Below are 21,734 nucleotides of genomic sequence, written 5' to 3'. Positions count from 1 at the left end.
GCTATCGCCTTCTTGTTTCAAATCTGTTGTCCGGCACTGCTCCAAGTCATTTACGCTGCACTTATTGAACGCATAGCTGACATTATTTATTTAAGGTAGCAACAGATCTGGCTCATCCCTCTGACAAATCTGACACCCATCCAAAACAAACAAAACAAAAAACAAAACAGCATCAGCTGCACAACTGAGGCAAGAAACTATGCTGGGTGCGTACGTTTGGTGTATTAGCAGAACTCAAGTGAAAACTACAGCAGGCTGTTTTTTTTTCTCTTCTCCCAGACTTTTATGCCAAGTGGGTGCTGTTGTTACAATCTGGTCGATGTACGAGTTTATTCTTCACCTAAAAAGATTTGTATAATACTTTGTCTCTTTTAAATGATCTGTATACATCCTTTAATACTGAGATTGCTGAAGGCCTTTGTTGGCACTGATGAGGTTTACCAGCCCTCTGTATTTTTTGTTTTCTTTTTGGCTGACTTTTCAATCAAAATGTCTTCAGGTAACAAGTTATACAAAACAAATGCTATTCGAAAGTTCTCCAAGGAGAGGTTTTTTTTGTGTGTTCCTCTCATTCTCATGCAATAGGGTCTACATAAGGATGCAGGATGCAGTTCTTGTTGTGGTCTAATACCTCTGCGATACATCTAAAAACAGCTTTTCCTTCTCAGCTAAAAGGCAGGCATAACTCTATATTCCAGTCCAAAGCATGTGAGGGGGTTCAAACAAGCTTTGATGCAGCTCCAGGTCCTTGACAAATAGTTTGCTGTGGACTTCTTGTGCTACGTCAGATCCCAGATGTAATATCCGTACCGGCTAATTGCGATAGTCCATTTGAATCATTCAGGAAGAAGAAGCCACGGAGGGGTGGAGGGGGGGGCCAACCATCGGGCTTACTTTCCTATCCATTTACACCCCCCTCCACTTATTTTTTTTCCAAAAGGGAACAATCATATTTTTGTGTGTGCAAACATTTCACTCTCTTATTTTGGCGGTATGACGACGAGCGGCGCCCCTCTCCGCGGCCTCCACATTAGCACTTGGGCATCGTTGGCGTTCGGCCTCCCCAGCGCGTTGGGAGGGATGGGTTCCTGGTAGTTGAGGATGTGCGGTTGCTCCTGGTAGGGGCGGCCCACCAGTGAGGCCCGAGAGCCCAGCGGCATGTCTGGATCCACGGCGATATCCACCCGCATCCGCCACCGCACCGTCTGCAACACTATACGCTCCTGGAAGAGGAGACAGAGCCACCGTGTTAATATGGTCGATGTGCTTGCTGATGATCTTTTAAGACCAAGCTGCTGACACAAAACTAAAACAGCCGTGCTTTCCTCGTGTTCTTTAATAAAATATCTCTTTCAAAAGACAACACATCCTGATTCACATGTTGTGCTGGACTGACTTCTGATGCCGCTGCTACATCAGGAGAGTTGAAGGTAATGATGAGATATTTTGTAACTTTACACCAGACTGGGAAAGTGCAGGAGAAAGTGATTACATCATAGCCAGTGTGAAATGGGAGAGTGGTTTCTGAAGATATACGGCTGTTTTTCTCCCCCCTCCCCCCATCTTATCGTGATGTGGGCCAAAGGCGGGATCGCTGTGTTTCGGGCCTACCTTCGTGACAGAGTTCATGGCCACCAACCAGGTGATGAAACTCTGGTCCCTGGTGATGTGGGTCAGCATGGGTGTGTTGCTGTTGCTGATGGGGACAGCCCAGGTCACACTGGGGTAGAAGTTGTCGTTCATGCTGACCGTCAGACGGGACGGTTTGGATGTAGGGCCGGTGAGGGTGACCGTCTCTGTGGTGTTGCCGTACCAGGGGTAGCTGACACCATCCGAGTCACTGATGGCCTTGACCCGACCCTCTCGCAGTTCTGGTAACTCCCAGCTGGACCTGCAGCAGCGGACAAAAGAGGACACAGAGAAGCAGAGGATGAGAGACTTTGTTTGTGTGTGTGTGTGTGTGTGTGTGTGTGTGTGTGTGTGTGTGTGTGTGTGTGTGTGTGTGTGTGTGTGTGTGGCAGTGCCAGGTACAGGGTTTTGGTCTAGATGTGTGTGTGTGTGAGAGAATCACATGCACACCTTAGAGGCCCACAGTAAGCAAGAGAGGTTTGATGGCGTCTTCTACACACTTACATGCCAATATCGCCATAGGTATTGTAGAACTCCATCTGGGTGCAAGCTTGGATCCAGCCCACCACCCAGGTTTCGTTGCGGGGCACTGGTGGCATCACGACTCCCGCTGAGGCCCTGAAGTAAGGTGTCTTGTAGCGGAGCACAATCGGTGAGTTCTCCTCAATGATGGTGGGACACTGGTCAATAGAGGCGGACACCTCATACACTACAATGTTCTCCCGTCTGATGCGGGGCTTGCATGCGATGCTCTGAATACAGCCCATAGTGCAGGCGACAAGCAGAATGAGCAAAGCCAGAGAAGACGGGAGCCGATGATACCTGGCCAGTATGCACATCAGTCCCCTCAGGGTTCCACCCTTGCCTCAAGAGCAGATCTAATCCTTTAATTGCACATAATCACTGATTGGATAAAGGAAGAAAGGGGCGAGAAGAAGAAGAAAAAAAGCTAGGGGAATAAGCAACAGTCACCATTGATGAAAAATGAAAACTTCCACCATAATATCTTTAGGATGATATGGAGGTGAGACAGCAGTGTTGACTTGGGGGGAAGTATCGCAGATCTTCGCAGCCTCCTCCCCCCGGTCTGCCTGCTGACTGCCGCACTGCCCTTGGCGCTCGTCCCCAGAAACTGCAATCCGGCCTCCCCTGGGCTGCTGCTGCTGCCTCTCCGCCGAGCGTCCGCAGGCTCCTGTGTTCCCCGTCGTGTCCGCACGTCCGGCCGCACGTCGGTGCCCCTTGATCCTGCTGCTCTGCTCCCGGCTCTGCGCTGTCATGTCAAGTGGCGACAGGGCAGCCAGGTGCGTCAGAGGAGGAGGGGGTCTGGATGCCTTTTGTTTGCTCGGCTTTTCCCGTACTAGCCCTACATTCGCGAGGCGCCCTCACAAGCCAGAATCGGGGGTCCTCATCACTTTAAGCCCGCCATGAAAAGGAAGCTTCAGTAAAAAACGAGCGAGGACGATGTCTTACGAAAGCGAGCCACCGGGGCCGCAGAGGGTTATTTTAATGTTTCTCTTTTTTTTCCCTTTCCTCGCAGCGAGTTTCCATTCTTGGGGATGCATGAATGGTGCAATATGAATGGAGGCAGCGAGGCGGCATAAACGTGCAGGCGGGGAAACAGCGACTATACCGTCAGGCTATCGATCTCGTTGTTGCCGCTCAGCCTCACGGGCCGGAGAGCATCCTCTTCCCGCGGAGGGTCGAGTTGTTCGGTTTCGAGGTGCTGATGCTGTGTGGAGGTAGAGGAGGGAGGGGCGTCACCCGACCTCTGCATTGAAAAAAAAAATAACAAGTGCACGCGGGCGTGTCTACGAGCATGCGTCACGCTAGAGTGGGACGCCATTGGTGGATTTGCTCGATAGCGGAAGTAGTGTCGTTTGACATCAACTCTCACTGACACGCATACACCGGCCAGCTCGGCTTATTAATACTATCATTATATATCCATACGTCGCCGGGTCGTACCCGCAGCCGGTGGCGCTAGTTTATGATCGGCCGTTTGTTCGGTAACTTGTCGCAGAAGGTCCCGAGTTTGCTGTACCGGGTGTCGCTGGTGATGAAGCCGCAGGTTGTATTCGTGCTGGGCGGGCCTGGCGCCGGCAAAGGAACTCAGTGCTCCAAAATCGTGGAGGTATGAGAGAAAGGGCAATGAAAACGGCCCTCTTCATCGAGCAGGGTTGTGAATGACGTGGTGCAAATGTGGTTCAGGGGGATATGCCTCTTTTTTTTTATTGTTGCGACTTCAGTAGGATCTTTTATTATAGGATAGTATCCCAGTTTTCTGTCACTTCCGGTTGTCCTCTAAAACGAACCTGTGCGTTAGCCAGGCAGCTAGCTTGTTCACCTCACAGGATATCCAGATTAAGTGCCGAAAGAGAAGCAGGAGCTATATTTTAATATATTTATTTCTTCAAGAAGACTCGATGACAATAATTCTTCACAATTGAGTGAGAGCAGCAAAGAATAAGGTATTTGTGGAGTCCTGCGACTGGATGAATGGGCTAAATAATACCTGTTTACGTAGAACAAACAGGAGATAGTGTATTGACTTTTCTTCAGTGCTGTCATCCTATCTGTGCAGATGGGGTTATGTAATGTCAGTGCGAGTCTGGAGTGCACTTGGCCACACTAGCCTTGACTTTGAACGATCAGAAACAAATAATGACATAGACATAGACAGGTATTGGACAAGGAACTAATCACCCCATCCTGCTGATAAGGCAAGGCACACGTCAACACATGTCAGTAATATCTGTTGTCAGGAATGTAGTAAGAAAACATTTTTTAAAAGAATCAAAGTATTGGGGGAAAGAGGCTGTTGTATATTACTGGAAGTTTTCTTTAACCCATAATTTATTTGTTCAGTCGGGCCAGAACAAAAAGTTATTTTATTTATTTCATCAGATCATCCTGAAAGTCAGCAAAGCAAAGCCAGGACTCGTAATGAGGCTGCTGCTTTGATGTTTGTCTGAAGCTCCTGAAGCTGCAGCTCTACTGGGGGCCGCCGTGGATTCTTTGATGTGTGTTTGGCAGACACAGCTTCTTTGAGAGAGAGACTTTATAGCTACCCTTGTTCACGGATGTTACTGGGTGTTGGCTGCCATGCTTCAAGTGCAGCGATCGGGCCTTGTGGCAGCTAGAGGCATAGAGGCTCCTTTCATTCAGGACTGACTCTTTTTTTCTGCTCAGCCTGCGAGTTAGAAAGATTTATGCTGTCTGTAAAGGCTGTCGCAGTGTTCACAGAAATGTACACACCTGGAAAATAGTTTTCGATTCTCATCACTGTTACTTGATTCAATTTAGAAATTTGTGTGTTTCTTAGAGTTATGGCTACACCCATTTGTCAGCTGGGGATTTACTCAGGGAAGAGCGAGCCAGAGAAGAGTCAGAGTTTGGACAGCTCATTGCCAACTACATCAAAGAGGGCAAAATCGTCCCAGTGGAGATCACCATCAACTTACTCAGGAAGGTGTGTATTCAATACAGGTTGTAAATCTGGTTCGCCTGGAAAGAGATCCTGCAGGTCAGACCTGTTTTCAACTACACTTTTACACTATTTGTTCAAACAAAAAAAATTCTACAAAACTGAGTTTTAACTTTTAATATTTAAATTTTTCTCCAAAACCCCGACTTTGATTCTGACATTTTAGTCATTTGAATGTAATGTGAATGATTTCTTTCTGTTTATCATTCAGGTTATACTGCTTTGTTTTTCTAAACTAAAGAGACAAAAATGTATTGTAGTTGTATGTTAGATACCTTCTGCTAGAGTTTACTGGTAGTGTTTCAGAATCACTTTCTTGGATGACTGTGGTCTGTTTGCTGCACTGAGAGACTAATTTTAATTTTAAGTATGTCAGCATCATGATATGAACTGTTACAGATGCAAAAAAAAAATCTCAAATGCAAAATATTTCCTGTTTGTTCTTCCCGTTTTGTTAGGCCATGGAAGCGACGATGAAGGAAAACGAGAATAAGTTCCGGTTTCTCATCGATGGTTTCCCCCGAAACGAGGACAACCTTCAGGGGTGGAATAGTGTCATGGATGGAAAAGCTGATGTTAAATTTGTGCTTTTCTTTGACTGCAGCAATGAGGTAAGTCATGGACCTTTTATTGTCCATTTCACAGCAGGGATTGCTGTTTAAATGAGGATACAGAGAAATCATTTAACATTTATTTGCTTCATTCTCATCTTCTGTATTGCTACCACCTGCTGAAGTAGAGTGATGTCAAATTGTTGTGTAGTCACCCACAAAACTAAAGTGTAAAAAGAGCATGTTCTTACATCTGGCAAATCATCTTAAGTTTTTAGATTTCAGTGGGGAAAAAACATCCTGGAATTAAAAGTTCTTAAAAGTACTTTTGGTGGAAATGTGGTTCTGCTGTGCTGAGCTGATGTTTTGCGAGTTATTTTGCACTGATTTTGACTCTTCTGTCTGCAGGTTTGCATCAACAGATGTCTAGAAAGAGGAAAGAGCAGTGGGCGAACAGATGACAACAGGGAGAGCCTGGAGAAAAGGTGCAGTTCTCTACTGAGGAACTAATATCTGGAGTCAGACCTTTAATCTGTTTTAATTTAATAATATACCACTGAGTCGTCCATTTCCTGTGTTCGTTTTTTCCCCTCTATAGGAAAAACATGCATGTCTGATCACTATAGATTTGTCTGCCCCATTTAACTTACTGGTGGATACCTGCACAAATGTTTTTGACCTAATTTATGTCTGCTTGGAGTCCCTTGTGTCATCTGACCCCGATAACATGCCATATTTTTCTTCATTGCAGAATCCAAACCTACCTGCAGTCTACACGACCAATCATTGATCTGTATGAGAAACAAGGCAAGGTGCACACTATAGATGCTTCTCGCTCAGTGGATGAGGTGAGTAAACAGCGTCAGCTGCAGGAAAACATTCAGGAATGCCTCCCATAGAGGCCAGTTAAGGCCAGTTAAGGCAAACAAGCCCTGATATATGAGAGAGATTATGTGAAGAATGCTACTTGTAGATTCAGTCCCCCATCATGCACCCAGGATGTTTTCAAGTTGTAATTTTTCACATTTTAGATCGAATGCTGTTGGGATTGTCGGGGGGAACTGGTAGTTTGGGCAAACAGGTATTTTGACAGGTTTTCGTGCCAAGGCTGCCATCATATGGTGGTTGTGATGTTCAGTAAATCCACCAATCTCCCTTTCAGGCTCATTTCCTTGTGCACCTCTGCATCACTATTTTTAGATAAGGCCTCTTCTGCAGTTTCACATTGGGCCCAAAGTTTCCCAGAGAAAATCATCGCTGGTGATGAGAGCTTATCTCATCACTTCTCACTCAACTTTTCAGAGGAGGAATCTTTCATCCCAGCGTTTTCTATTCTCCTGTCGTAAACATTTAACACCGTCTCACAGCAGTTCATGAAATAGTCATGACCTTTAGTCTACTAATTCATTTCCCTAGACACAAATCTTACACTTTTTTCACGCACGCACAAATTTCCAAACAGTGTTTTGGTGTACCCGTGTCCATGCGCACAAAATGACCTTTTTCCACTTTTAAAAGTGGAAGAAGAAAAAAGTGCTGGAGCAAGTTATTTGTTATTTCTCATGCTACAAACCCAAATCTGAGTCACACTAATCAGAGAGTTTAAGACATTTTAGGGTTTTTTTTTAATAACTAAATTTTTTTTAGAATTATTTGAATATACATTAGCCCTTTGACAGACTGGCCACCTGTCCTGGGTTTACCTGGCATGTCTGTCATTTACTGCATCCAAAGATTTGTTACCCATGTGACATCATCCACTTTTATCTGCCACTCGGACACACTTGACGGACATCCAGCACTCATCGCAGACACAAAAGTGCCCATAAAATGACTTGTGGTGTGCCCCAAGGGTCGGTTTTAGGCCCTGTACTTTTTAATTTGTATATGCTCCCTCTTGGCGGTGTCATCAGAAGGCATGGAGTGAACTTCCACAGTTACGCTGATGTTGTACATCTACGTGTCTCCTGATGACACCAGACCAATGGATGCCCTTTTTAACTGTATTCTAGATATAAAATCTTGGATGGCAGAAAACTTTTTACAGCTTAACCAGGACAAAACTGAAGTTTTAATCGTCGGTCCTGAGGCTCAGAGAGTCTAAATTACAGGCATTTTCACTATGTCCTTCACTACAAGTGAAAAACCTGGGTGTTATTTCCGACTCTGAGCTTGGTTTTATCCCACATATTAAACATGTAACTAAAATTGGATTTTATCATCTAAAGAATATAGCCAGAGTCCCGCCTATTCTCTCTCGGGCCAACATGGAGATGCTGATGCATGCTTTTATTACCAGTCGCATTGATTACTGTAATGCCCTGCTCTCTGGTCTCCCCAAAAAGAATATTCCACCTTTACAACTTTTACAAAACTCTGCAGCTCGTGTGCTGACGAAGACCAGAGGGCGGGCCCACATTACACCGGTTTTAGAATCGCTCCATTGGCTCCCCGTGTGTTTCAGGATCGATTTTAAAGTTCTTTTATTGGTTTTTAAATGTCTTAATGGTCTCGGGCCTTCTTATCTCTCAGATCTGCTTTTACCATACGAACCCTCGCGGACCCTGAGGTCCTCTGGTACTGGCCTTTTGATTGTCCCTAAAGTCAGGACACATACTCACGGAGAGGCAGCTTTTCAGTGGTATGGTCCTCGTCTGTGGAACAGCCTGCCGGAGGAGCTCAGGGCCGCAGAGAACGTACATGTTTTTAAGAACAGGCTCAAGACCCACCTTTTTAATTTAGCTTTTACTTAGCATTTATTTATTCTATGTTATCCTGTTAATCTATTTATATTATTAAATTAGGTTCTACATAATATTTATTGTATTTTATCTTTTTATTCTGTATATACTATTATTAGGTCATATCTCCAGTGTTTCCTCGGAGGGGGCTCTCTGCACCGGGGTTGTGATCGACCGTGGCTGCTGTGGCTCTTCTCAGCCTGGCTGGGGGGCTTCTTTGCCTCCCTCCTGCTGTGTGCCCAGCCTGGAGGCTGCGGTCTGTGACCAGCTCCCGGTGCAGACGGCTCCCTGTTATAGTGTTTCCTCACCTGGCTCATGTGTGCCCAGCCTAATTTTGCCCAATTTTACTTTTCGAGTGTAAATGTGTGTGTGTGGGGGGGGGGGCGTGTATCCATGACCGCTTATGTTAATGAGAGTGTGGGGAGTGAAATGGAGGGCGGGATGGGGTGGGCTGCTTTTAACCATGTAAAGCACTTTGTGCTGCATTTCTGTATGAAAAGTGCTTTATAAATAAAGATTGATTGAAGTATTCGGAACAGCCGCTCAGGCATGTCAAAGAGGCGACCTTTACTGGATTTCCAGTTTTTATTGAGTTTTTGTTGCACCTGTCATTTAAGAACAGTAATACATAGCCACGGACGGCGAGATAAGCTTCACCTGCAGCTCTTCCAGTAGTTCAGGCTTTCTAACACGTTGCTTTTTGTCTATTCCAGGTGTTCGCTGATGTGAAAGCCATCCTAGACAAAGAGGGTTGAGTTTCGCCAACTGCCAACATTCATTTATCTTTTATATTTCTTTTTATCAACTGCATTTACACTATAATAAGTTTATATGTTCATTCATATGACTTTTTACATTTGGTTAATTTTGACTTTGTAAACGCTGTACTGTTTATTTGTGAGGATGTAAAATGTGTATGAATGTGGAGGTAGCAATGGCAAGCGGCTACCTGTGATGAACTAGTTATTATTCAGAAGAGCTCACAGTGTAGTCTTTCCTCATAGTCTGAGGCCTCAGCTTAGAGACACACTTCTTTTGTCAAAGGCACTCGCAGCACTGGAAGTCTAAGAAAAACTGTACGTATGACAAATGTTTTCAGGGGCATTGATAGAAGCTATCTCGCTCTTGATAAAAAATGTTTGATCTGATGACAAGGAAGGAGTTAAGTCTGTACTGAACCACATATAGCCTCTCTGCCATCCAAATAAAATGAATACAACATCCATCTCATGTTTACTGGACAGCACTACAGCATGAACACTCGCTTTTGTGCCGTGTGTCAGTATCTGCTACATGTTCCTGTGATAAGCTTCAATTTGGCGATGAATGCCCACATTATTATTCCAGAATGCGCGTCATCACGCCTATGCGAGCTGGGATTAGTGATAGTGAAAATGAAGATTAGGTGAAGTTAAGTATGCGCTGTGTACGTTTGTAAGTTCTTTTAAAAGTGCCGTCTCTTTTGTGTTACCTCTGTCGACACCGCAGTGGATTTTAAAACCAATCAATATGTGACTGAAATGCCGGGTCCAAAGTAAAGCACATAGTTTTAAATACAAGAATTGTTTTTAGTACTTGGATGAAAATACTGTAGAACAAATGGATAAATATGTTTTCCCCTTGAGACCCTCTCCAAGGCCTTTGCTGCAGCTGCCTTCAGTTACTGCTTGATTGCGAGTTTGTCCTTAAACATCATCTGCTGGGTTGAAAATCAGGTGACTGACTTGACCATTGAAGAATATCTGATTTCTTTACCTTAAGAAACTCTTTGAGTTACTTTGGCAGAATGCTTCTGAGTCATCATCCATTTCAAACGCTGCCTGGTGAGTTTGAAAGAATTAACCAAAATGGTCCCTGGCAGCTCACACAATAGTGTTGTCTATACAATATTTGTCTGAATCTGCGCAGAGAGTATAGCCCTGAACACTTTGTTTTTCATCCTGCTGCTTCTATCAGCAGTCACATCATCATAAACACTAGTGAGCCGGTTCCACTGGCAGCCATTCATCCGCATGTCACAATACTGCCTCCACATATAATGAGGTGAGCTTCAGATCAGATGAGCCGTTTCTCCCCTTCTCCACACGTCTCTCTTCCCATCATTCTGGTACAAGTTAATCTTGGTTTCATCTGTCCAAAGATTCTCTGATGTTTTCTGGAAAAGTCTAATCTGGCTTTCTTGTTCTTGAGTGTAACCAGTAGTTTCAGCCTCACTGTAAACCCTCTGTATTTACATCCGTGAAGGTTCCTCATGATTGTAGACCTCGACACTGATACACTCATCTCCTCAAGAGTGTTCTTGACTTGGTTAAATACGCCCAATTACAGCGTCGTTCACTTTAATCAACATTTCTTTTTGACATTCATCATATTGTGAGTTTCAATTAAAAGATACCAAATGCATGGAATAATCATGAAACTGGCGTCACCCGGCCAGGAAACTGCACCTCCAGTTAATTTTAAGCCTCTGAATGTGGCTGTAATTCCTGATTAGACCCCTTGGATTAAAGATGAAAGTCTACACTTTTATTTAAAATTATATGCCACCTTTGTGACAGTGAACAGATGCAAAACATTTTTTAAAAAAGTGTCATTGTCCAACAGTGTATGTATCTGACTGGATGTAGTTTGTAGACAAGCCACAGCTCCTCGTTTCCATCCTAATAAACCAGCAGGTGGCGCCAAACATCACAGTATATGCTCGGTGAAGTGCAATTTTCATAATATGTCTGTTTTAATATGTCATAAAGAAAAGCTGATGAAGTAAATAAAAGAAAAGAAAAAAAGAAACTAGTTTGTGTTATTGTTTGGAATTTCACTAACTGAGTAAAAACATAGAAAAGGGTGCTGGCAGCGTTTGTCCTGTGATATTTCTGGAGCTTTGTCTTTTAATTGTTTATCTTTTACTGAACTGATGTAGTAATCAAAGCATGTGCGTCTCTGTCAGTAAGAAGAATATGTACCTTCAAATGTACATACATATCTCAGCATTTCATTTAGCCATTGCATTATTGGTCTTCATAGGAACTGATTCCCTCCGTCACTAATTTTTTTTAAAACAAATATAAGCTGACAACAAAGACTAAGTAAGAGCCAGAGATGAGGTTTGATATATACTCTACATTTCCCATGTCTACAATATTCAGTTATGAATTTTAAATGCTGGGATGACTCATTGCTTGAATCATGTTTCTTAAAAATAATGAAAACAAATGCTGCATTGTGTGCTATATAATAAACATTTTATTTTTGTGTTTGTAATAAAATCTGTAGTTACAGACATTTGCTTACATATTACTAATATTCCTGAGTGTTTTAGCTTGAGGCCTGGTGTCTGCATTTAAAGAGCTACACATTACAGAACAGAAGCTTTCAAAAAAAACAGTACCTTGACATGCTTTCACATAATAACAGGGCAAAGTACCAAATGCGAAACGGGAAATGCATCACAGAAGCAGTTCACTGCAGCAGTCGTATTGTTGACAGTAAAATGCCTTAATGGGCAGTCAGAGAAAGCAGCTAGCAGAAACGTGTGACTGTAAGGCACTAATGATTCAACTGGTTAGTCAGATTGAACTATGACACACAAGGTAAAAAGATTATCAAAGTTTAATGATCCTGCTGAGAAAAACGGATCAATGCAGCACCAAATGCAAAAGAATTCAGCCAAGAACAATAAAAAAATATATATAAATAAGAATGCAAGTGCTGAGAACTGATTTTAACAAGCTTTTTTGACATGTTAAGTAGAAATACGTGAATAAAAGTAAGAAAATATATGAATTACAGCATCATGTGCATGTGCAAAACAACAACATTAAACCAGAAATGAAAAGGGGAAACTGTACAATACAATAAAAACATTTGCTTAAATGACTGACGAGCTATGCTTATTGCAATAAGTACCACAACCTATGACACAACAAAACAACAATTCCTGGTGTTACTGACAGTCAGTAAAGCTTACTGCATTAAGAAAAATGTAAATATATTCGTACTCTGCCAGCAGATGGCAATCTTAAAATATATATATTATCTTATTTACAGGCAAGCCTTGGCAAACAAACAAATAACAGCGTAAGACTGCAAAAGACCACATTAACGGGCGAAGTCATATCTACAGCTGAAGCACAAGTGTAACAGTGATTCTCAATGTGTACGAAAAGGAGAGCTGTCCTTCAATTCAGACACTGTGTTGAATGATTTGCCAAAAAAGAAATTTTAAATTCACATAAAAAAAAAAAGTACATTCTGTCGTTAAACATTCACAAAGAACTTACATAAAGTATGTGCATCACGTACAAATACGTAAAGGGCAACACAAATTCCTGGTTGTGTTTAGAAAAAAAATAGAATTTTTGACGGCATGCCGGCTGGTGAAAGAAAAAAGTTGGGGGTTTTTTTTGGGGGGGGGGAGATGAAGGTCTGCAGCACGCTCAGCAGGAGTTCGCCAGGCCTGTAAGGATGTTGCCAGGAGACCTGCGATACTGAGCCTTGGTGTTAGTGACGGCCCCGTGCTTCTGTCGCAGGTGAAGCCTCAGCTGACTCTTGTGTCTGAAGTGGAGGTCACATTTTTCACACTAAAGTAAAGGAGAAATAAAAGAATTATTTAGAATCCCTGTTTATAAATGGACAGCTCAGATCAGCTAGCTCTTTCGAGGATTACCAGTCAGGAATTATAACTATTGACAGGCATATGGATCACCGGCATGATGGGATTACTCTGTTTTTAGCCAGCAGACACGTTGGATAAAGAGGGGAGGGTGATTAGGAAGCTTACATGATAAGGCTTCTCTCCTGTATGAATGCGCATGTGGCTCTTGAGTGTCTGAAGGTGACGGAAGTGCGTTCCGCAGATCTCACAAGGGTACGGTTTCTCCCCCGTGTGAATTAACACATGTGCACGAAGGTGGGCCACCTGCGGGAGAAAATGACTAATGTTAATAATGAGGCTACACTTGAAATTTTTCCTAAAGATGAGAAGGTGTTTTTTTTTTTTGGGGGGGGGTTCTTCTCCTCACCTGGACGAATCGGGACCCACACGTTTCGCACTTGTATGGCTTTTCTCCAGAGTGGATACGAGTATGAGTCTTGAGATTGGCTGGCCGGTTAAACTGAGCTCCGCAGATGTTGCAGTGGTATGGCTTTGCACCTGGAGGTTAAGGAAAGCAGGTGAATACAACAACTCCCTTCCTTGAGTTCTGAAAATGAGGCAGAGCCTGCAGTGACTCTTACCTGTGTGAACAGTCTTATGGCTGGCCAGGTTGCCCTTGTAGCGGAAGGCAGCCTGGCAGCAGTCACACTTGTATGGCTTGTCGCTGTGGACCTGGGCCATGTGCTCTTTGAGAGAATCTTCGTCTGAGAACTTTGAGTCGCACCCGTTGCAGATGTAACTGTTGTTTTCTGCAAAAAGAAGTAGAAATAAATGAAAATGTGACTAACAATGACACAAAATCAGATCAAAAGGCTTCTTAGAGCTTAAAGACAAGCTAACAGTTTAATATTTGTGCGTTCCTCTTACCACAGCTGGAGGTGGAATAATCCGAGTGTAGCTTGGTGGAGTCATCTTTGCTGTATGAGTCAGGAGACAGGTGGCCTGCTTCCATACACTGAGGGCTGTCGCAGCCACATGTGGGGCATCTGTTGTTGCTGCAATGAGGAAGACGAGCAACATTAGTATGAAGTTACTTTAAGCTCCTTAACGTCATAAAGCGCTGATTTCACATTAGATCTGTCTGTGAGCTGCACTTTTACCTGACACTGCTGCAGCTTGTGCTGTCCACACTCTGAGACCTGGGACTTTCTTCTTGATGGTCACCAGCTCCTTCTTCTGCCTGGGCATCGCTGTGTCCTCCTGCCTCACTGCTCTTGCCAGGGCTTGGTGTAGGGGACATGGCGCCGGTAGCATTAGCGTTGTTTCCTTGAGCCTCCTTTTCATTCCCATCCGAAGTCTGGTTCATAACGATGAACTTGTACTTCTTCCAGTTGCGGGCCTTCATATCTTTGGGGCAGTCTGATTGCCACTTGAGGCTCATGCTTGCATTTCTGCTGCTGCTCGACTCAGTGGGTGAGTTTGGCTGGCAGTCAGATCTAAGGGGGCTCTGGGGGCTGCAAATGACACCTTTGCTAAAGCCTGGGGACGTTCTTACACAGTTGGTTTGTGGGTGCTGAATGCTGTCTTCCTCCATTGGAGGAACAGGTCCTTGAAAGCTGCTGTGAGCTACTGCCGGGCGGATGATACTGGGGAGGTAACCGACATGGGATGGGAGTGAGTGGGAGATAATGGCATTGGACTCATTGTGAGCCATGTTGGTGGTGGGTACTAGTGAGCATCTAATGTTCGGAGAACCTTCTAATTTCTCAGCAGCAATACAGACGTCACCATAGACGTGATAGGAGCCAGACGTGTTGATCCCCCTGAAAACACTGGGCATGTAGCCTCTGGACTCGTGAGGAAGGGGCATGTTTGGTGTACAGTTGTTTACATAGTCGGGCCTTAAAGCAGAGATTTCTTCAGCCAGATGTAATGAGTTCCTCTGTATCTCTTCACTCTGCACGCTCCTGTAAAAACACATTCATCTCTAAGTCAGATCTCTTTAGTTTTTCCCCCAAGACAAGGCATTTTCTTTTATTTATTTTTTAGGTTTTTACCTGGACTTAATGAATCTGTGGCAAGTGTTGGCCACGTGTTCCATCTGGAGGTAGATGGCTGTATTCAGGGTGGTCACGACCACAGTGTCGTTAAGGTTCAGACAGGATGTGTACATGAAATCTAGAAGGATGGAGAAAGCCTTGGGGTCTACTTTGGGGTCTAAGCTGATGGCACTGAGGTTTGCATTCTCAGGATCCATGAACACGGAATAAAAGAAGCCACTGTAAAACAGAAAGAGAGATAGTTTGGTATGAGCTACGAAACCAAATTTCCCAATTCCAACTTATTCACTATAAATAATGACATAGTAGTTACATATATAGTCTCGTGTTGGTGAACTCGAGTCAGATCTTTTGACAGTGTATACCTGCAAGCCACCAGGATGGCCTTGTGAGCTCGGAAAAGCTGTCCGTCCACCTGTATGGACACATCGGTGAGGATGTTCCTGCTGCGCAGGCGGTTGAAGTTGAGCAGGACGTCGCCTGCATGGCGTGTGAACTGAATGCAGTCGTCTGCAGTCGTGGCCATGCTGTCATAACCTGTGCAAAAGTTGTAAAGGGTGTGATCAATATGGAAAACTCTACAACTGACCCACTGTGGGCTGAATGTAGGAAGAAAAAACAAACAAACAAACAAGGTGAAAATACAGTTACACGATTTTATTGGTATGAACGTTTCAATTATTCCACAAATAAAAACCTGGAGTGACAGAAAATTTTAATTGGTTCAAAACATGCTGCTGCTGTTCAGTATGAGCCACGTAGCTTCAAAACAAACTTCAAACCAAAACAGTAACAACGTTAGGACAAAAGGAGGCGCCATTGCAAAGAGAAACGCAAATAAGGGAGGCTCACTAAACCTTTACAGCCCTGCTCTGACAATAATTGAGCCTATATGACGGTGATATTACAGAGTACAACCTCTAATCAGCATTTCAACATATTATGGAAAACAGCCGCACTGCTTCACTGGGTCAATGTCAACACAAGCTTCTGTCAAGTGGCAGCAAATCTTGACCGCGGGAAATAAAGCGCAAACATAAAACAGTAAAACCGGTGACTTAGTGTGTCCGTGTCGCAAGTGTTTAACTCGTCTCGTCTTTCCGCTGCAGCGGCACAGCGTGTGGACAAACACAGCAAACTATCTGCTGGCAGCCCACAGTCCGTGAGCGCGTTTGACGTTGAGCACATTCCGTCCCGGCTGCTCAGATTAGGTTGCCAGCGCGCACAGAGAGGTTTCCTGTTCCCCGATTTAACTGCAATTCATCTCCTTTAACCCATTAACATTCACTCCCCCTCACCCCACCCAAACAGTTGTTTCTAAACCTTCGCAGTTTCAGACTAAACCGAGGCGGCATGATTTCGTAGGATGTGATTTCAAGGAGTGGCGGCTGAGTAATCTCGCTGCTGTGTGTTAAAGCCGAGCAGGTCAGCGCGAGCCCTGTCAAGTATGGAAATACTACTCAGCTGTCATGTCCGAAGGGCTGTCGCGAAGTTTCGTAATATGTTTTCATTGTGTTTAAACACCGATTGCGGAGTTAGAACTGATGGTTTACGAATCAAAGATCAAAAAAAGTAGTCGGCTCAGTTTGAAGGGCACAATTAAACAAGTGAAAATAGTGTCGACAAAAGAAATACGCAGAGGAAATCTAGATGTTGACTGAACTAGTCCGACCGGTCCTGTTGCGCCACTGTTTCCCGGTTGATATGTAACCTCGATCATGTGAAAGGGTGGTATCAACTAAACAGCTTTTTTAAAATAATAATAAATAATAACACAATAAGACAAACAGGCCTCGTGAGCTGGAATAAACACATAAAAGGAAAGTTTAAGACCGTCTTTACTAACTATCCCATCTGAACAGCTACCACGGCTCACATCGTTTACTTCACTCCTGGCTAACGGAGCCATAAAACCTTCGCAATAATGAAAATAAGTGGCACAGAAATTAAAGGAGAAAGAAAGACATAGAGGCGAGGAAGCCACACGAGCATCTGCTACTTCTCTACACTTCTGAGGGTAATGCTGAGAAAATAGGAAGGGAAAAAAAGTCACCTTGTAGAAGTTTCCTCGAAACTCTGTGCATCACTAGTTCTGAGAATCCAGTTCTGAGAATCCAGTTCTAAGAAACAGAGCGGCTCAATTCTCGGAATTTCAACACAGGGCCGTACCATCCTCCGAGCAGCGGAGGAGCTGCTCTCCGCCGCCGGCGGCCTTTCAGCCGTGGGCCCGCAGCACTGCGGGGAGTAACCGACATTTGATCAATAAACGCCGGGATTAAAACACAGCTGTGGGGTTATTAAAGCCCGTGTCAAAAATCGCAATTTTTAATGTGTTTTTTTATTTCCCGTCTGACTTCGTATCCCCCGCGAAGTGGATCAGTCCAAGTACAAGGTCAGCTGACCGAGTTATAAATACCGAGGGGAACATGAGCGCCTGCTGTAGCTCTAAAACCCTCCCATACGCCTAAGAAGAGTTTAGATGTCATCTCACACCCAAATAATTCAAACGCTAATAGCGGCTTACTTGTTTGTTTTGTTGTTGTTTTTAACACGTGGGTTTCATTTCACACTCGGCTTGCCCTAAAAATGCCTTTCCATCGCTGGTTAAACTCGATTAAGATCACTTCAAACTGAAGCATTTTCTTTTGATCTAGTAGAAAAGTTCTACTGATTATTTGTTCATGTGTTAGCGATCATAACCAAAACGCGATCTCACATCATACACACATTTTGTGTGAAGAATCGCACAAACACTACCTACTATAAAGGCCTACTTTAGTGTCACACATGGGCTGTCTAAAGCGATGCATGTGCATGTGTACAGCCCTCAACTCTCCACAAGGCTGAGATACACTCGTCTGTGTTCCAACCACTTCCTGTCTCACCATCAGCAGCTGCATTTTAATCTGGTTTACACTCAGAACACCCCGGGGACTAATCGATGAGTCAACAGATCTTGAACTAATTGATAATTATTGTGCAACAAAGTTCCTGAATAGGTCCTGAACTGTTTTGAAAGTCTGAAGATATTAACGTCACGGTATGAAAATTATGAACAGACTGCGGTAAAGTTTATGGCATGTTCCTAGATGCACATGCACTTCACTAATGGCTCACCCCCGATTAACTCAGTGCAATCTGCAACTCATTATCTGCTTCCTTGTATCAGATATTTGTTATTGTTTTTGTCCTCCTTTAGGTGCGGAGATAGTTTACTTATTAGTGAGAGCTCGGGATTATATGTACACAATAATCTGCTTTCTAACCTGTTCACACCAACAAATATCGCATTCCCCCCCGAGCATTAAACTTCATCTGGGATGTAGGGAGAAGGATATTATATAAATAACATAGTGCATGAACTTTGAGTTGTACTCATTCCTTCTTGAATGAAAACACCATCAACCCTACACAGGTCACAAGTCTGTCACACGATTACAACATAGAGCCAGACAGCCATTCACAATTACTGTCAGTTCAAAATCATCAATTAATCTAACATTCATGTGGGAGGAAGTACAGAGAGAACCCGCACAGGTTCTCTCTCTTGCAACAACAGGATATACATGCAAACTCTGCACAGAGTTTGCATGTATATCATCAGGGGGTCCCTTTGTCCCTCTGTGGGGGGTCACTCCCACTAGGTTTATATCTGGGACTCTCCACCATTTGACCTTAGAACTGAAGAAGCTTCTCGGATGAGAGGTGAAACGTCTTCAAGCAACTTAAAGAAGTCCAGACGCTTTTCTTTGCAAGCTCCTTTGACTACGATGACCTGGATGACTGAGAACCTTCACAGACACACAGAGAGGGAAGGTTAGTTGGTGGATTCAAACAAAGGACCGTCTTACTATTAGGAAATAGTGCTTCCCAGAATGGCCATAATCCACTTTTATTATCCACACCTTCAGTCACTTTTACCGTACGTCCAGTGTCAGCACTGCTCTGTTTGCATAGGTATTAAAACACTTCAGCTTGATAAACTAGCTGCCAGCAAATCCAAAGTAAATGGTGCAGAAAACATCATCAAAGCCACATTTTACATGTAGTACATTTTAACTGATTGTTTATTTTCTTTTAATGTCACATATGACCAATCTTATATTGTTAAATGAAAAATGCTTCTAAAACACAACTAACAATGCAAAACAGAAACAATAAATTGTCAGACTGATTTTTTTTTCAGTCTCTCCTCTGCAGTTTAGTGTTTCTAAATTAAAGCTCATCAGGTGGCTATGGCAACAAAGTGCTCTATTTCTAGTTGTTTTCACTGTCGATGTTTTTCCCCCAGTGGTTATCTTTAGGTGCAAGTTTCTGTGGGTTGTTCGTCTTCACATCCTTTGAATGAATGACAGACCAATCTCTGTAGAGTCACTCGCGTTGGCAGGAGAAAAAAAACACACAAAAAAAGACATCGGATTTCCTGGTTCGGTTGTTTACTTGCAGGCAAGAAGAGGTTGCACAGATACGATTAGTCAGCTTATATCAGGTGCAGCGTCCATGTCCACATCTTTCAGAGTTAGTAACAAAAGCTTTCGTTTGTAAATTTGTATCCTCAGAGCCGTGTCCGATCACATCCTTATTAGTATCAGTGTGCTTGTTTTCTGAAACCGCAGAACATATGTAACTGTTCTCAAGGGCTAAGTAGTAATAATTATGACACATAAACTGATATCAGCACGTTATCAGTTGGTTAAGAAACATGTTTCTGATTACATGCATTTGTTGAATGCAGTGGGAAGCAATATTCAAACTGACTGCTTTCTCAGGTTCTCCTCAGGGTCCAACTAAAGAATGTCGTGCACGTCATGAACACAACTTCACAGGTTTAGCCAGTCAGCCAGCCTCCGGAACAAAATTGTTGCTGTTCTTCTCTCCTGCTTGACCGGTTAAAGAGGCTGTGCGCTAACAAGCACCCCTCCCCACCCATCTACATGAACTCCACTGACCCAGGGCCTAGACGCAGAAGGATATCAACATGTCTGTCCCCAAACATGATCCAGGTACATGGTTGCCTGCCAGGGATCAAGGGTCACGTCAATAAAATATGACTCTGATTCTGACATGTGGGGCTAGGGGGAAGCATTCACTTCTGTTGAACTAACCACATGCACTTGAATTTGGGCTGTTGCATGCACAAGTGAACAAAGTCTTGCAAGATCAGTGTCTGCAACGCAATGAGCCTTTTTTCTATTGGTGGTTTTTTGGTTTGTAAAAAAAAACAAAACAAAAAAACAAAACCTCAAAATGATCAAATTTGTTGTTAAATTTGTCTACGGTGAAGCAAAGAGGCATAGAAATTCTTGACTGTTAGAAGAACAGCACAAATCTTAATGCTACTTTCCAGCAGCTCTCGAAGTGCGCGCTGCAAACAAACCATGCAACACTGAACACATAAAGTCCAAGCACAGTGACCTTTGAGCTGCTTTCATGCACTCTGCAGAGACTTACTGACAAGTACATATTTAAAGTGCTGGTGGTATGCGTGAAAATGACTGAACTTCAAGAGACCCAGGTGCACTGAGTAAACTGGGCCAAGCTGCTAATAACGTGTTGTCCCGTAAAGATAAGGAGAAGCCAGCAGTTTACAGAACGGGTCATATTTTTCTGGGAGTATCCTGTAAATTTGTACTTTCAGGTAATAAATTGAAAGAGAGTGGCTGATAGTTTCAGGTGAAAATAAACAAGACAGACACCTAAAAAACATTCATCCAACTTTAGAAGGAGGATTAATAATTCAAGTCCTTTTCTTTTTATTTAAATAAAGCAAAAATAAAAACATGAAAGAGCCTGATTTGAGCAGGCAGCACTTTGGCATGCATGTAAGTTTTGAATGATAAAACCACCTGTTGCAGCAGTAAGAAGAAACAAACTTTGTAGACTGACTTGGAATCAGATTGGCAATATTTTGTCCGTTTCTGTCAACTTTTATGAGGAGGTGGTGACAGAATCTTTTAAAAAGTCCCTGCTTAGTTTTGCTTTTATTTTTGTTTTGGTTATTGTAACTGTGCCCAACCTCGTTTCATGTTGGCCAAAGCTGGAGCTTTTTGTCGTTGTTTACAGGTGCACAGATAATTTGAGCATTGAAAGGAATTCAGAGCATTGCTGTTCTATCTCAGTTCACTTGAGCATCGGATCAGTAATGAATTTACAAACAAGGCAACATATGTTACATCACCCAAGTTAATTAACTGTAACCAATCATTAACATTGAGATCCATTTAGAGGCAACACTGCACAAAGAGTTCCTGAGAGCGACTGCAAACAGGCCAATTTCGCAATGTTCTTCAACACCAGCAAAAGTATAAATCGCGTTATTTGGAACATGTCGTTGGACTCGGGTCATTCGAGGACAGTGAGTCGTGTTCCTCGTGGTCCAACCTCGAATTAAACGCTTGGAGGGGATTCATGAATGGTGGCTTTGTTGAGCTAAGCCAAAAATGCATCCTCAGTTGTAAGTGGTTAAAACGATTGTAAATAAAGATGATGACCTTTCCCCACCTCTGTGCATTAAAGTCATGTGGAAAAATAAGGGCGTCTCATGGGAATTGTTGAAACAGTGCCTGAGTGAAAGGGCACAATGGTGGACACAGGAGAAACTGGCTTTTTTCCATAATTTATTCAATAGAATGTCAGATTTATCTCTGAGAACAAAAAGTGAAGCACTTCTTTGGA

At 43.3% G+C, this 21,734-nt stretch overlaps 3 protein-coding genes across 3 annotated transcripts; 1 reads left to right on the top strand and 2 right to left on the bottom strand.

Moving 5' to 3' along the window:
* Positions 1 to 64: 64 nt before the first annotated feature.
* fam78ba (family with sequence similarity 78 member Ba) lies at positions 65 to 3,385 on the bottom strand. Its single transcript, XM_085253453.1, has 3 exons — positions 2,134 to 3,385; positions 1,612 to 1,891; positions 65 to 1,223 (listed from the first exon to the last, which is right to left on the bottom strand). The coding sequence occupies exons 1-3, from the start codon at positions 2,466 to 2,468 to the stop codon at positions 981 to 983; spliced, it is 858 nt and encodes a 285-aa protein (XP_085109579.1). The 5' UTR covers positions 2,469 to 3,385; the 3' UTR covers positions 65 to 980.
* Positions 3,386 to 3,480: 95 nt separating this feature from the next.
* On the top strand, positions 3,481 to 9,630 carry cmpk1 (cytidine/uridine monophosphate kinase 1). Its single transcript, XM_085253454.1, has 6 exons — positions 3,481 to 3,760; positions 4,952 to 5,098; positions 5,572 to 5,724; positions 6,073 to 6,149; positions 6,416 to 6,512; positions 9,119 to 9,630. Exons 1-6 carry the CDS (start codon positions 3,617 to 3,619, stop codon positions 9,158 to 9,160), a joined length of 660 nt encoding a protein of 219 aa, XP_085109580.1. The 5' UTR covers positions 3,481 to 3,616; the 3' UTR covers positions 9,161 to 9,630.
* A 1,995-nt stretch (positions 9,631 to 11,625) lies between these two features.
* Positions 11,626 to 18,719, bottom strand: bcl6ab (BCL6A transcription repressor b). Its single transcript, XM_085254854.1, has 9 exons — positions 17,113 to 18,719; positions 15,425 to 15,596; positions 15,057 to 15,278; positions 14,160 to 14,966; positions 13,927 to 14,054; positions 13,641 to 13,808; positions 13,427 to 13,557; positions 13,186 to 13,323; positions 11,626 to 12,985 (listed from the first exon to the last, which is right to left on the bottom strand). The coding sequence occupies exons 1-9, from the start codon at positions 17,141 to 17,143 to the stop codon at positions 12,842 to 12,844; spliced, it is 1,941 nt and encodes a 646-aa protein (XP_085110980.1). The 5' UTR covers positions 17,144 to 18,719; the 3' UTR covers positions 11,626 to 12,841.
* Between the last annotated feature and the right edge of the window lie 3,015 nt (positions 18,720 to 21,734).

This window comes from Mchenga conophoros, linkage group LG18 (assembly GCF_057382185.1).
Source record: "Mchenga conophoros isolate Kocher_MC1m ecotype Shallow Benthic linkage group LG18, M_conophoros_male_GT1.1, whole genome shotgun sequence".
In the NCBI taxonomy this organism is placed as follows: Eukaryota; Metazoa; Chordata; class Actinopteri; order Cichliformes; family Cichlidae; genus Mchenga; species Mchenga conophoros.
The sequence above is the reverse complement of the archived record's forward strand: the minus strand, read 5'-3'. Positions and strand labels throughout refer to the sequence as shown.